The sequence below is a fragment of the Neomonachus schauinslandi genome, chromosome 5 (genome assembly GCF_002201575.2).
Source record: "Neomonachus schauinslandi chromosome 5, ASM220157v2, whole genome shotgun sequence".
NCBI classification, from domain to species: domain Eukaryota; kingdom Metazoa; phylum Chordata; class Mammalia; order Carnivora; family Phocidae; genus Neomonachus; species Neomonachus schauinslandi.
This window is the reverse complement of record NC_058407.1, coordinates 112,352,773-112,369,973: the sequence shown is the minus strand read 5'-3', so window position 1 is coordinate 112,369,973 and position 17,201 is coordinate 112,352,773. Positions and strand designations below refer to the sequence as shown.

General features: G+C 34.8%; 1 protein-coding gene across 2 annotated transcripts in view; it reads right to left on the bottom strand.

Annotated features, from left to right (window-relative positions):
• The window catches only part of ODAD2 (outer dynein arm docking complex subunit 2), a 177,785-nt gene that overhangs the window by 88,433 nt on the left and 72,151 nt on the right, over nt 1–17,201 (bottom strand). For both annotated transcript variants that reach the window (XM_021686526.1, XM_021686525.1), the window contains one exon: nt 1,938–2,052. In XM_021686526.1, the coding sequence (XP_021542201.1) occupies nt 1,938–2,052 (115 nt within the window). The remainder of the gene's footprint in view (nt 1–1,937; nt 2,053–17,201) is intronic.

Below are 17,201 nucleotides of genomic sequence, written 5' to 3'. Positions count from 1 at the left end.
TGAAGACTAGAATCTTTCTTCAACTCTTCAATTTACAGAACCTTCCCACTTTTTTTTTTTTTTAACGATGATTTTTCTTCCTTTCAGTTGCTCTCTTTCCTTTCATGTATTTTCTTGTGCTATTTTTTTTCAAACCTCCCCCCATCTGCTATTTTCTTTTTACTTCTATTTTGCATTCTTATTTACTAGACTTTATCTTTCAGATAATTACTCAGTCATATCTACTATTTGTCTCTTCTGTTAAATTTATTGTCTAGCCAAATACATATATTTTTAAGATTTATTTATTTATTTATTGGGGGGAGGGGCAAGGGAGAGGGACAGAGAGAAAATCCTCAAGCAGACTTCCCACCAAGCATGGAACTTGATGCGGGGCTTGATCCCAGGACCCTGAGATCATGACTTAAGCCAAAATCAAGAGCTGGATGATCAACTGACCGCACCACCCAGGTGCCCCACCAAATATATTTTTAATTTCCAAAAAGTCTTTGTTAATCTATGAATGACCTTTTTTTAATAACAGCCATTTTGGATATAGTATTCCCCTTGGGTCATTCTGAAGATACAAATTTTTAAAATTTCATATTATATTCTGTTCCTTACATTATCTCTGTTTCCTCTGAAGTTAATTCTACTTATCAATACTGGCTTGTCTCAAATGCCATTAGTCTTCCTTAAATATTTGGTGATCCTTTGTTGTTCATATTTATGAGTGAAGGACTGGGCTGATTAGTTCAGGTAACTGATAAGGATATCCTTTAAGGATATGTAGTGATATTTCCTTGGTGAGCTCTTCCTTGGTCCCTAAATAATATCATTTAAATTTTACATTTTACAAATTTCTGTGGACCTTATTATATAGAACAGGAATTACATTATACATCTACTTCTGAAACTTGGTATTTTTGCTCAATATGTTTATGAGGTGTATTGATATTGATGAATAGATTACTGAAATACATTTGTTTTTCACTGCTGCATTGTATGATATTATATGACCATAGTATCATCCTATTGTCCATTTTCCTGTAGGTTGACATTTGAGGTGTTTTTATTTTTTGTTATAAAATATTGTTATGTTTTATTATACTTATTTTGCTGCTATAAAAAAATGGTTCTATTGACCAGTTTGTAATAGGTCTCCTCTATTATTAGTACACATCACTATTCACTTTTTACAAAAGATTATTTCTGGTCACAAATATTTAGGATGATATTTAGAGTCATGTTAAGTTTATTATAAGAGTAAAATCCTTTAAATAAAAATATTCAACAGAGAAAAATATCTCTAGCAACAAGGATCTGAAAAGGCAATCTCTAAAGCAATAGAAAAAAATTTTAAGAAAATAGAAATAGGCTGAAAAGAGATCTTTATATAAAATAACAAAATTTACAAATGAAGAGCTAAAATTCTTCCAGTTCAGTCTTTTTTTTTTTGTCTTGTAAAATTTTTATTTATGGGTTTTATATCCAGTCTTTATTGATAAAAAAAAGTGGGATTCATGAAATTATTTTACTTTTTCAAGGTAACAAAGAACTTGGTGATCTTTCACTGTCATATTTCAGGATATATAAATAAGATAGAAGCAATTTTATGCTTCTTAGAGTAGCAAGTAAATACAGACAATTTTCTTATTACCCAAGAGATAAGAACAGTCAACTTATCTTCCTCTTGACTTACCTGGCATACCTGTTTCAATTGCACCAGCCAGGTAGAACTTGCTAAGCACTGCCACCTGAGCCTAGTTTCATTTGGCATTTAAAAACTAACCAGGAAAAGTCATTGCTCAAAAATTATTTTGGCACAAACATTCAGCACTCTTTTCTACCAGATAAGTCGGACCAAAAGTAAGTCAAAAGCAATTAGCGACTGTGATGACATTATTCAATATAGTATTAGAGATTCTAGAAGGGATTGATTTATAGTCTGTTCTTACCTTAGCATTTTGGATGCAGGGACAGAGGGCCCAAGCTGCACTGGCCTTCACGTGTGGGTGAGGATTTTTCAGCAGGGACCACAACAAACGAACTCCATCTAAGCGATCAATTATCCTATTGTGAGACCAAAAAAAGATAAATTGTAATTAGTATGTGGAAAGGAAAATTTAAATGGCCTATCTATCCACACAATTCTATTTTATCTCCTTTTGACATTTGCTTAGTTTTTTTTTTTTTTAAAGATTTTATTCATTCATTTGAGACGGAAAGTTAGAGTATGAGCAGGGGGAGAGGCAGAGGGAGAGGGAGAGGGAGAAGCAGACTCCCTGCTGAGCCGGGAGCCCAACACGGGCTGAGCCAAAGGCAGATGCTTAACCATCTGAGTGCCACCTAGGCGCCCCTAGAATTTCTTTCAAAACTTCAACAAAAGCAGGAGAGCCTGGGTGGCTCAGTCGGTTAAGCGGCTGACTTTGGGTTTCAGCTCAGTTCTTGATCTCAGGGTCCTGAGGTCAGGCCCCATGTTGGTCTCCATGCTGGGCGTGGAGCCTACTTAAAAAAACCTTTAACAACAGCAGGAATAGAATGTGCTACTGAACTGCCAGATCTCTGATTTCAGTTTTAAATTCATGACACAGAAAGCAAGGTCCGTGATAGTTACGATTCACATAAACTTAAAATCAAGCCATGTAATTTTTTAATTAGCTGTACACAGACTGTTACCTAAATGTCAAAATACTAGTTTCTTTCATATAGTAACATCTATATACTTTCCAAAACAAATATTTATGCCTCAAAACTGTGAAGTTACCTTTTTTATTTGGTCTATGTTTAATTGACTTACCTTACTGCATGACATATTTTAAACTCCTCCAGTCCTAATCTAGCATTAGGAATTAAAATCATTATGCTACAGTGCACCCTTTGTTAGGCGTGGGTAACACGTAACTTGTTTTCCATGTGCTCCCTTCTCAGCAAGACTAACATGCAGACTGTGTTATAATTACTTAAACACACTGTAATCAAAATATCCTCATGACTAGCTGAAAAATGAATTATCATCAGAGTCATCTCTACACCGTCTGTCTTCTGTTTATATATCAATTAGTCCAGGGAGCATAACCTTGCATTAAGGTCCATTGAGTACACTTGCAGTTGAGAAGGTGGCCCAAACAAAACTTAGTATCCTTTACAAAAATGGCTTTGTTCAGAAAGGTATGTTAAACTCAAAGCAGATGAAAAAAGATAAAGAACATCAAAACTCCTTTGATTTTTAATCTCAGGTTGAGTTAAACACATGTAGCATTTAGCCACAGATAGAATAAATACCACTAGCTTAGAATGCCATTCAAATTCTTTCTTGAAAATTGACATAAAGACAACTACATTTCTTGATTATCTGAGATGAGTTTGCCAGGGTGAAAAAATATGTGTTATTTCAAAGGGTCCAAGTATGATATCAGCTTTGCATAACCTTATAAAATAGTTGGTAATACTATAAATAGCTTGTAGTAAGATACAAATTGTCTCTTTAGAAAATGACTTTTAATAAGAAAACACACTGAGAAAGTATTTTAACATGAAGTTTAACTAAATAGCTTTACAAACCTAAAGCTTTCTGTCAATATCATGCTGAGAGAAAAAGTTTTATTTCTCAACTGGTGGAAAATGTAAAGAAAGATACCGAGCCCTTCACAATGAAGGATTTACTTTACAAAGTTAAACCATCTTATTGCTTTACATATAGCACTGAAAGCATAATTGCTGCTGATCCTTGGGTCTCTGTATTTTTTCACATGCAATTTCTCAATGAACAATAGGTCTGTCCTACCTTCTTGCAAATGTAGCAGTAAAATTTGCATTAGTAATATTTAACTGTACAGAGCTGGACCCCCATAACTTCACATTACAGTGGAAGTCATTTGCATGGCACACCTTTCTGGGTTTTTTTTTAAAGGGATAATTCAGTGTGGACCCCTCTCCTCCCCCAGGCAAAAATTTCACAATTAACTATAAAAATTCACTATCAATTGTAAAACTACATCTACTGTCCCCAATTGTCACCCCAAGCCCTAGTCAACTAACTCATCGGCTGCTTAGTTGTAACAGAGGAGGATTGTGACCCCATCACTGATCCCTTAAAAGACTCAGCACAGCACAGAGTAATAACCTTAGATGAGGGAAACATGATTGAAACACATTTGCAAAAACAGGAGCTAACAAAGTCAGGAGGTAGCAAACTACAGGATTTAACTTTGTCCCTTCCATCTCCCTCATTCTCTGTATCAAGTTATTTACTGCCGATTTCATAATAAGCCAAGTTTTGGGGCACCTGGGTGGCTCAGTCAGTTGAGTGGCCAACTTTTGGTTTCGGCTCAGGTCATGATCTCAGGATGATGAGATGGAGGCCCATGGCCGGCCCACACTCAGCACGGAGTCTGCTTGAGATTCTCTCTCCCTCTGTCCCTCTCCCTGCTCACATGCATGCACTCTCTCTCAAATAAATAAATAAAATCTTAAAAGAAAAGAAAAGGAAAAAAATAAGCCAAGTATCCACCCCTTACTTCCCTCTTCCTCTTACCAGCACCCTAATTCTGGTCTTTACCACATCGTATCAGGATAGCTGCGGGGTAGCTGCATCCTTGGTTTTGTGTCTTCAATTTCTCTCAATTCTACCCATCCTATGAATTCCTGTGAGATTAATCTTCCTAAAGGACCTTGTGGAGCTTCTGTAGTAGCTCCTTGAGAACAGGTCCCCAGGGATATTCATTCTGTCCATCACACTACCTGGCACATTCAATCAATGCTTGCACTCCAGGAAAAAATTTCCAAGGGCTTCCCGTCGCCTGTGTGGTATTGAAACCCTGATTCCTGAACTCAGTATTTAACATTTCCAATGAGCTGGTTTATTCTTCCCAAGTCCCAGTATTCAGGCATTTGCTCATAAAACTCTTGGGCCATCTACTAAACACTAAGTGCTAAGCATACAGAAATAACGGATACAGTCAATTCTCATTACGTGGGGTAGTTATGTTCTATAAAGTCACTGCACACAGGGAATTAGTAAGTACTGAACCATTGCTCCGGGAAATACAAAATTTTGTTCCTGAGAGCCTCTGTTCAGAACATTTTTGTCAACTGATCAATCTATAACCATGTTTTATGTGTGTTTCTGTTTAAACGACCTTATTTAATATACATTGTTGATGCATTAACACTGAACCAACCCATGGCCAGCAGCACTGCAGTTCATTCTGAGCAAAGCTTCCCTAACACATATTTGCCCTGTAAGGCACATCAAACCTTCTTGTACTTGGGAGCATTAGACTGGATCACTCTTCAGCACTTTGCTTAGGGACCATTTTAAACAGCAAAATAACCAACTCAAAACACAAACATGGGAAGCATGTGGCACTACACAGCCTATAAAAAGACACTTGTTTGCAGTAGGAGAGCTGAAACAAGAAGGCAGAGCCTGGCCTTGTTCACCGTCAGCTGGACAGGTGCATGAGGAGACTCAGATTTTGCCCTGCTCTGCACAGGTGTGTGAATAACAGTGAAAGTGCTGTATGTATTGATTTGGAGGTTACCAATAAAATTTGGCAGGGATATGAATTCACAAATACAGAATCTGCAAATATAGAGGATTTTAACTGTATTTCAGCAAAATGCAATCTAGTGAGGGAGATAAAGAAACCATTATAATTCATTATGATCAATGCTACACTAGATGGGTGCATGGGGTTCCATATGAATGCAAAGGGGAGACACTAGTTTACTTACAGACTACAGAAATTCTCTCAACTATAAGCCTTTCCCTATGCCATTGCCCTCTTTGGCTGTAATAGCCCATCTTTTAAGGTCTATAACAAAACTTCTCCCACAGATCCTCTGGCTTCTCCCACCTTGAGCCTCTTACGAGTTTTGCTGTACCCCTTTCTGATATTCATGGCACAGTGCTTTGCCTTGTAGTCATGTGTGTATGCTTACCTCCCCATTAATTATTTTTAAATTTTTTAAATTAAAAAAAATTTTTTTAATTTAAATTCAATTAACCAACATATAGAACATCGTTAGTTTCAGATGTAGAGTTCAGTAATTCTTCAGTTACATATAACACCCAGTGCTCATCACATCATGTGCCCTCCTTAATACCTATCACCTCCCCATTATTATTATAATTATTGTGTCATTTCCTTGACTGCCGGACTCATGTACCACCTACTATGCTTCCAGCATGCTACCACAGCCAGTGACTATTGGTTAAATGAACCTGAAACAAGACAGTCTTTGCTCCATGAATCAAAAATCTCTCCCAACACAAATACATTCATTTCTAACCTCACCTCATTCTTGCAAAGTACCTGCTCAAGTTCTAAATATAACCATTAGAGTAAGTTTTCATTTGAAGTTGTTTTAAGGTGAAAGTGTATTTTCATAGAATTTCTTTATAACTTTATTGCTTTTTGCCCATAACATTTGCCCATATACAATGATGGGCTTATAGGTGACATTAATTTACACCCACTGTCCATTGCAATGGGGTTATCTCCTTTTGTATAGTTTTTTAATCTGACTGATATCTTGCTCTGAATTCATTTCCAGTAGTAGGTAAGCTCTTCCCATTTTTATTATCAGTTGAATTTTACATTAATTCTTTGACATTATAAACACATAACTGAATTGTGTTTTCAAAATCTTAAACTTTATCATAGAAGTCAAACTGTGTGGCTGGCAGAATAATAGTCCTAGAAAGATTAATACGTATTCATACTCTGGCTATTAAACAAACCCAAACAAACCAAAAATGGCATAGCTGCTTGTTATCTTTCTCAGTTTTTTTTTTTTTTTTGGTTGTTGTTGTTGCTGTTATAATAACATTTGCGAAGATCGTTAAGAAGTCTGGCTGGCTTGCCTGCTCATTGAAGACACATGCATGAATAGAAGTGAAGAGTTTGTGCCCACAGAGTAGGCACAGCCAAGGTTGTAGAGTTTCTTTCTGGCAATGTCAATACAACTATTTTTGAAACCATAATGTTACATGACTTCTAAAAATTTCACAATTTTCACTGAGAAGTACACTGGTAAATATTATTATCTGACAATGGCTCACACTAAATGTGGTCAGTCTGGGAGAACGTGATATTCTTACACCACGTTAAAGGATGCAACTGAAATCTATAAGTATTGAAACCAAGTTGGCAACTCAGTAAAAATGGAAACATAAAGGATGTCAGAATGAAATGATCATCCTTGTGAAAACCTATAATTAGAAAAGAATTTTACTTTTTTATAATGATTCTCTGTTTTTATGATAACATCTCTAGATATTATATTAAAGACTCTATGGGAGACCACATTTGAAGGAAAGAAGCAAATGTGACAGCCTCTGGAAAGGTATGTCCCAGAATTTCTTGGTGCTGGTAGCACAGAATGATAATCTATCCTTTTATAGTTGCATAAACAATATTATTAGAAAAGTCCCAGAAACATTTTCTCAGAAAAAAAAAATTATTCTTACAGTAAATATTAAGAGAGTGCCTATCAGGTGCCAGGTAATTTTTGAGGCACTGGGGATTTTTCCACCTTGAAAGCAAACAGAAATCCCTGCTTTCGTGGAGCTAATATTCTTTGGGGAAAAGACATAGAATAAAAGTGAAATCTACATATTATATGAAATGTTGAAAAGTGACTGGAGAAAAATAAACCAGAGAAGTGTGGTGGGATGGAGGTGGGGGTGTGCAAGGAGACTGTCCATGTGGCAGGAACCCTGTGGGGGTGAGGGAAGCTAGTGTGGGGCAACGGAGAAGGTATTCTGGTACCTGGTGTAGTCCCTGGCATGGAGAACCTGTCATTTTCAGTAAACACTAAATGAAAGTTACGCAGTCATCATTACATTCATCCAATATTGGTATTGGATCCTAGAAAACATCTACTCCAACACTGTTATTACTCAATGAGAAAACAGAAGTAGAGTGCCTGACCAACCCTGTCTGATGTATTGGTTGTATAAGCAAATAAAACATAATTTATCTTTTCTTTCTTCTCTGAAAAAAATGCACACGATTTAGATGAGTGCATTAAAGGCAGCTGAGGCATGGTTTGCCCAAAACAGAGAGCAAAATGGACCAATGCAAATGTTAATATTTATGGTCACCACAATGACAAGATACCCATTCCACTCACTATACCTTCTGCTTTATAATCTGCCTTTTTAATTCAATATATGTAATGGAACTTCTATGTCAATGAATATGATACAGAATATGGATTTATAATAATCATTTTTAATGACAAGATAGTATTGCTATATTGATGTACCATAATATATTTAACTAAAAAATATATATGTATGTATATATATTTAACTGATCCTTTATTAATTGAAATTAGGTTCTTTCTGGTTTTGCATAATAATGGGAATAAAAATAACATTGCAAAGGCCACCCTTGCATCCTTTTGCAATGCACTGATTATCTTCTAAGGACAAATGCTGAGGAATGGAATTGCTCAGAAAAGATTCTGTATATGTTAATTTTAATACATAACAGACTGTTCTCCATAAAAGTTATGTCAGTTTGAATCCACATCCACAAATAATAAGAAAACCAGTTACCAGCATCAGCAACTATCTTAATTTTGCCATTAAGTGCAAAAACTTCAATTTTTCATCTTAATTTTTCTTCTCCTTGTCATTATGGAAAATTCCAAACATACTTAAGAGTTTTTAATGGTAAAATAAACACCAATAGGCATAACATTCAAAACCTAACAAGTCTGCATCATCTATCTATATGTGTGTGTTCATTTTTTCTAAACCATTTGCAAGTAAGTTAGAGAGAGAACTATTCACAACTAAAATTTTCAAATTTTCATCTTTTAAAAAAAGTATCACCTTTTATGCTATCATTGTACCACTGTCACCTTTGAGAAACTTAAAAGCAGTTCTGTAATGTAATCAAGTATCCAGTTCAGATTCAAATATTTCTAATTGCTCCCAGAACATCCTTTAGAGCTTTATAAACAAACAAAAACTGATTTCAAGCAAGGATTGTGCCCTATATTTTTGATATGTCTTCTTAGTCTCTTTTATTATAGAACACATTTATGGCATTGACTTTTTAAACAGATCAAGTCCTAAAGAGTTTGATTGCTTTCTCAAGGTTCATTAAATTTTTCCTCTATTCTCTGTGTTTTCCATGAAGAGGAAATTAGAACTAAAATCTGAGTTTGATTCAAATTACATATTTTTGGCACAATACGTCATAGGTGACAGTATGTACCTCACATCACACAACACATTCAGAGGCTCATAATATCAAATGTCCCACTCTTAGTGATGCCAAGTTTGGTCCTTTAAGTACACTGATAACCATTATATATCTTCATTATAAAGATGTATGTTTCCATTTTCATTGAATAACAATCTGTGTGGTGACACTTTGTCACTCTAAGAAGGTCGTGTCCCAACAACATTTTCCCTACCTTAAAGTTTTAGCATCTATTAATTATCCTTGCCTAAAATAATTATTTTATTGGGACTTGTAGTGATTGTTTTGAATTTTGTATACTCTACTTAATAACTGGCATTCTTTTATAAAGAAGATCTTCCTCTCATCAACTGGGGGCTTAGTTATCCTATAGAAAGGCAGAATACATGTTTAATTCTCTCCCTTTAGTTACTAATTTGTTGAGTAAGGAGTTACTATAATGGTCATTTCCAGCAGAAGCAAAAAAATCTCCAGAGGAGATTTTTCTCCTCTCTCTCTTTTTCATTCTTCCTCAGCATTTAAAATCCTATATAATTGAATCTATCAATTATTTCCTTTATGATTTTGATCTTTTACTTACACTTAGAATAGCCATTCACATCCCAAGATAATAAAACTGGAATATTTCTTTTGTTCTCTTACAACATATTTTGTTTATACTTAAATCTGTTAATGATATGAATTTTCTATAAGAAGGAAGTAGGGCTCTAGCATTTTTTTTTTTAAGATTTTACTTATTTATTTGACAGAGAGAGACACAGCGAGAGAGGGAACACAAGCAGGGGGAGTGGGAGAGGGAGAAGCAGGCTTCCCATGCAGCAGGGAGCCCTGTGTGGGGCTCGATCCCAGGACCCTGGGATCATGACCCGAGCCGAAGGCAGATGCTTAACGACTGAGTCACCCAGGTGCCCAGGATCCAGCATTTTTTTTATGGTCACTCTGATAATATCCTAAAATTAAAAAAATTTAAGTATAGTGGATCTGTCTCCTCAGGCAAAGTAAACAAAAGTAAAAATGAATATTGGGACATTAAACTAAAAAGCTTTTATACAACAAAGGAAACTATCAACGAAACAAAAAGGCAACCTACTAAATGGGAGAAAATATATCTGATAAGGGATTAATATCCAAAATATTTAAAGAAATACAAATCAATACCAAAAACCCACAAATAATCTGATTAAAAAATAGGCACCATACCTGAATAGGCATTTTTCCAAAGGCAACATCCAGATAGCCAAGAGACACATGAAAAGATGCTCAACACCACTCATCATCAGGGAGATGCAAATTGAAACCACAGTGATGTATAACCTCATACCAGTCATAGTATCGTAAATTTTGATATGTAGTTATATAGACATATAGATATATATTTAGTGTATCTATTGTGTTCCATTAATCTGTCCATACCTACACAATTACTTGTTTTCTTTTCTTTTTGGGGGGGGGCAGAGGGAGAAGGAGAGAAAGAATCTTAAGCAGGCTCCATGCCCAGCACAGAGCCCCACAAGGGTTGATATGACAACCCTGAGACCATGACCTGAGTCTAAATCAAGAGTCAGGTGCCCCTACTCAATTGTTTTTAATAGTACGAGTATGAGCTCTAATGACTGAACAATAACCTACCAAATGGATACCTTTCAATTGTATAAAATACTTTGTTGTTTCCTGATTAAGAGGCACTTATATAATTTGACTAAGATTATGTATTTTTTAAAAATGTTTATAATTGAATTCAAAAGAAAGAAAAGTCTGCAACCAGAGACACGAAAACTAAAAAAAAAAAAAAAAAACAAGTAGAAATGCTAGACTTGAAAACTGCCATAAGAAATGAAGAATTTATTAGATGGGCTTAAGAAAAAACTGGAAAGAGCAGAGAAAGGAATCTGTGAACTCTAAGAAAAGGTATCCAAACTGAAAAATATGAAGCGGGGGAAATTGGAGGGGTAGACGAACCATGAGAGACAATGGACTCTGAAAAACAAACTGAGGGTTCTAGAGTGGAGGGGGGTGGGAGGATGGGTTAGCCTGGTGATGGGTATTGAGGAGGGCACATTCTGCATGGAGCACTGGGTGTTATGCACAAACAATGAATCATGGAACACTACATCTACAACTAATGATGCAATGTATGGGGATAATATAAGAATAAAAAAATTTTTAAATAAATAAATAAATAAATAAATTAGATAATTAAAAAAAAGCAAACAAACTGAAAAATAAGGAGAAAAAGTGAAAAAAAAGTCCAATGTCTGTGGAATATTAAATGAAATAATACGTGTGAAATCGGAGTTTCAGGAAGAGAAGAGAGAGAGAGAGAATGAGACCAAAGAATATTTGTGAAGACAATGACTGAGGTCTAAAACTGATGGAAGACATTAATCCACAGGTCTGAGCAGCTCAGTGAACCCTAAGCAGAAAAAGGACAAAGAACACCACACCTTCAGCGTATCATAATCAAACTGCTGAAATCCAAAGCTAAGAAGCAGATCTTAAAACCAGCTAAAGAAAAAAGACACATCAGGTATAGGGAATTAAAGTAAAAACAAAAGCTGACTTCTCACAGGAAACAATGAAAGCAAAAATACAGGAGAACGGCATTTATATTGTGCTAGAAGAAAAAGAGCTGTTCATCTAGACTTCTAAACTGAGTAAAAAATATCCTTCAAAAATAATGGTAAAGCCCCTTCCTTGTGCCTCCTGAATAATTCAGCCCCCAAATCATTTTGTGTGGGAGAACAATGGTAGAAGGTAAAAGTGCTTTACTGGCCCCACATGAGGTGTTAGAGCCCAAGAAGATGAAGAGGGAATCTCTAAGGATAAGGTAAAACAGGCATGGGGTATCTGATCCTAAAGTGATCAGAGCAGCCTCTAGGGGTACAACTCAATATGGAGAGAAGCCTAGCAGAAGGATAGCCACACTGAGAATCAGCCTGTTGTGTAATGATGAGCCTGAACAGGATGAGGAGGGAAACAACACAGTGGAGCAGCCTGGCATGGGAAATCAGAGATTGAGCAGGGTGAGGAGTGAAGACATACAAGGGCAAGGTGACCCGGCATGAGGTACCAGAGCCTGAATAGGATAAAGAGAACATGCAGAGTCTGGGCAGTCCAGCATGTTGAATCAGAGCCAAAGCAGGGTGAGGATAGTATCTACAAAGGGGACATGATAGGGGTGAACATGGAGGACTGGTTATATATGGGAGCTAGGTCTAATAAGTACAGATGAGAGTCAGTTTCTGTCAATGGAGAGAATTACAACTACATAGAGAAAACTAGAAATAAATAAATTGATAACCATGGTGGACAATTTTAACACCTCTTTCTCAGGAGTAGATAGAATAGGAAAAAAATGTGAAGAGATACAGAAGACTGAACAACAGACTTAACCAACCTGACTTAATCAACATTTTAAAAACACTACACACAACTGCAGAATATACATTTTTTTCTCCCATGCAAACAGAATATTTACAAAAATGGACCACATGGCCAGGCCATAAAACTAAATATGAAAAAGTTAAAATCTCAGAGAATATAATCTCTGACATGGTTTTAAAATAAAAATCAATAATGATATGGCCTCTGGAAAATACCCAAATTTTGGAAATTAAGCAACACTTGTAGGTAACCTTTGAACCTCTTCAAAGAGAATTCACAAAGAAATTCAGGAAATATTTTGAATCAAATAAAAAGAAAACATATTTGTGTGATGTGTTAAAATAGTCTGAGAAGGAAATATGTAGCTTTAAATACTCATATTGCCAAAATGATGGACCTATAGTATCAACCATCATGGCTTCTACTTCAAGAGAGTAGAAAAAGTGCAAAAACTTAAACCTGAGATGAGTAAAAGAAATAAAATAATAAAAACAAGATGAATAATACTGATAAACCACTAGAGCAATTATTCTTTACTTTTTATGTAAAGAGACTGAATATTTTAGGCTATGTAGGCAATATATGATCTCTGTTGCATATTCTTCTTTGTTTTGTAAATATTTAAAAATGTAAAACCATTTGTAGCTCACATGTTATTAAAAAAAATGGACCATGAGCTGCTTCAGAGAGACTGACCAAAAAAGAGACACACACAGAGAAAGAACACAAATTACTATTATTACATAACCTGCAAGTGATAAAATTATAAAAATAATAATACAAGGACATTATAAATAACTGTGCCAATTAACTAAACTTAAATGAAAACAAATATAGTCTTTGTGAAACACAAATTACCAAAATTGACCCAAGAAGACATGGAAAACCTAAATAGTACCATATTTATTAAAGACATATAATTTACCTTTAACACTCAAAACAAATAAATCACCATCAACAAAAATCCTTTCCACAAAACCCAGATGGTTTTGCTGGTGAATTCTATCAAACATTTAAGAAAGAAATAAACCTATACAAACTCTACTTGAAAATAGAGAGGAAAGATGATCTTTCAACTTGTTTTATAAGGCCAGCATAACCCATATACTAAAATTTGACAAAAATATTACAAGAAGATTATAAATCAAAATATCTCATCAACATAAACACAGAATACAAAACACCAACTAGTAAAATCCAAGAATAGATGAAAAGGGTAATATAACATGATCAGAGTGATTTTATTAAAAAAAATGGAAGGTTGACTAGAGCAATCTACACATTCAATGCAATCCCCATCAAAATACCATCCACTTTTTTCAAAGAAATGGAACAAATAATCCTAAAATTTGTATGGAACCAGAAAAGACCCCGCATAGCCAGAGGAATGTTGAAAAAGAAAAGCAAAGCTGGCGGCATCACAATTCCGGACTTCCCGCTCTATTACAAAGCTGTCATCATCAAGACAGTATGGTACTGGCACAAAAACAGACACATAGATCAATGGGACAGAATAGAGAGCCCAGAAATGGACCCTCAACTCTATGGTCAACTCATCTTTGACAAAGCAGGGAAGAATGTCCAATGGAAAAAAGACAGTCTCTTCAACAAATGGTGTTGGGAAAATTGGATAGCCACATGCACAAGAATGAAACTGGACCATTTCCTTACACCACACACAAAATTAGACTCCAAATGGTTGAAAGACCTCAACGTGAGACAGGAGTCCATCAAAATCCTAAAGGAGAACACAGGCAGCAACCTCTTTGACCTCAGCCGAAGCAACTTCTTCCTAGAAACATCGCCAAAGGCAAGGGAAGCAAGGGCAAAAATGAACTATTGGGACTTCATCAAGATAAAAAGCTTTTGCAAAGCAAAGGAAACAGTCAACAAAACCAAAAGACAACCTTCAAAAATCAATTCATGCAATTCACCTGTTAATAGAACAAAGAAAATTTATCTGATACTCTCAAAAGCTGCAGAAAAAGCATTTTACAAAATTCAAAACCCATTTATGACTTAAAAAAAAAACAAACCTCAAAGTAAACTAAGAATAAATGGAACTTCCTCAATCTGATAAAGGGCATCTACAAAAACCTTACAATTAATAGCATACATAATGGTAAGAAATTGAATATTTTCTCCCCAAGATTAAGACAGCACACAGATGTCTGCCCACTCACTTCACAGAGGTCCTGGCCTGTGCAACAAAGAAAAAGAAATAAAAGGCATAAAGATTGGGCGGGGGGGGGGGGGGAAGAGTAAACTGTCACTATTTGCATATAACATTATTCTATATGTAAAAACCCTAAAAAATCTATAAAAATTATTAGAAAGGATAAAATTAGCAAAGTTGTAAGAATACCCAAAGATACACTTGAATATATACAAGTGTATTAAACAATCACTTACATTTCATTGCTCACAACAAATAGCTGGAAAATAAATTAAAAACAATTACCAATCACAGTAGCATAAATAAAGATACCTAGAAAAAAATGTAATGAAAAATATCTAAGATCTCTATGTTGATAGCCACAAAATATTGCTGAAATTAAAGAAGACCTAAATAAATGGAGATGCATCCCATGTTAGTGGATTGGTAGTCTCAATATTGTTAAGATTTCCATTCTCTCTAAATTGATATAAAAGGTTCCTAACAGCATTTATTAAGTGTTAAAATAACCTATAATTTTGAACAAAAAATGTCAGACAAAACAAACACATACTATATGCTTCCATTTGTTTCCAAATAGAGACAACACAAAACTATATATGGAGGCATTCTCAAGAATAAAATTATGAACACAAAGCAAGACATGAATTGCCATAAAAGGCAAGAGAAGGGCGCTCTCCAGAGTGAAGAGAGGTCGCAGTGGGTACCCTGTGGTAAGGAGGAAAAGCCAGGGAGTTTTTAGGGTAATGACAATATTCTACTTCTTGGCTTGGGTGGCAGTTATAGGAGTCTTCCCTTTTGAATAATTTACAAATATGTATATTTGCATCATGTACTTTCCTTTATACATATTACATTTATACATATTACATTTCACAAAATAAATGTTTAAAAATGTGTTTTAATTTCCATACACATATATAGTCTCTCTCACACAGGAAATGGTACTGAACAGCTCATTTAATTCAGCTATTAAACTAAGCACACATCACAGCTGGCTGGATGAAATACATAATGTGGATAAATAAAATCCACATCATCCTCAAATTAAAAGTCCCTAGAGCTTGTTTTAAAATGAGAAAATGAAGATTCAGAAGATGAAATTATTCAAATAATTACTTTGCAATTGTCATTTTGGTATCTCAGGTAAATCCACGTGATTTAAAAGTATGCAGACGAGAAACAAAAAGAAACGTGAAAGGAAGGAAAAATATTCTTAGTGATACAAATACATAAAACATATTCTATTTTATGTCTTGCATAAACCCTAAAAGGTCACAAAGAGTGGTTCTGTGGTAAAAGAAGTATCTGGGCAGCCACAAAGAGATTAAATCTCTTTTGTATACAAACAAGCGTAGCTTTACTCTTTTCCCCTCTTTTAAAAAGAACAAATAAACCCAATGTAAAAATAAAAAAAAACTATGTAAATGCAACATAATTATGTTTAAACCACAGAAGACAGGAAATTTAGAGTTACAGATTCCATGGTAGGTTTTAATTCTATCCTTGTGTACATGTTTTATAAAAGAGTCTTTCATTACATGATCACATAACACTATACCATGTAACAATCAGTTCGGCAAATGTTTATTTTATAATGTGTGGAAGGAAAATATTTTATAGGATAAACTGTAGGAAATTAGTACAATATTTAGGTAGATTGTTATGTAAAATTTCTGAAAATCCTGGGCAATTACAAAATATTAATAGAAACACCTTTTTTTCTTATCTTCTAAAGAACATGAAATTTAACTCTTTTGTGGGCACTTATATTTGAAAGTTGACCTTTAGATTTTAAGGTTATTTTGAAGTAATGAAAAACTAAGGACATTAGGATTTTAGCATGTTTTGAATTATATATGCCAGGCATTTTATATAAAAGAACAGTAGAAGCTGAAGTAAATCATGAAAACCCATGAGTTCACAATAAATCCCCCAAACAGCCCTTATTGTCACTACTGGAGTTTGCTAGGGCTCCTAACAATTCATATATCTGAAATTTGACTTTTTTCAAAAGGAAGGAAAGGCATTTATCCTGCTGTCTTTCCTGTATCAACTATATTTCAGTTTAACCAAATAGTTAGCAATCAACTCTGGGATAAACCTAATAAAAATATTATTTTATAAAGACTCCAGACCCCCCCCAAATCTCAAGGCCTCCAGAAAAAAAGATCAAATAACTTACAAAGATAAAAGAAATAGACTAGCATCAGACTTCAAAAAAAAAAAGCATGAAGCAGCATCTTTTTTTATTTCAATGAAAAAAGTTGGAATAAAAGATTTTATATCTAGCAAGGCTGTCCTCTGAGTAATTATAGGAAAATAGCTTCACTGGATATCCACATGTGCTCTGCACAGCAAAGGAAAAAATTAAATGAAGAGGCAAGCTATGGAGTGGGAGAAAATATCTGCTAAGGAGTTAAAATTCAGAATAT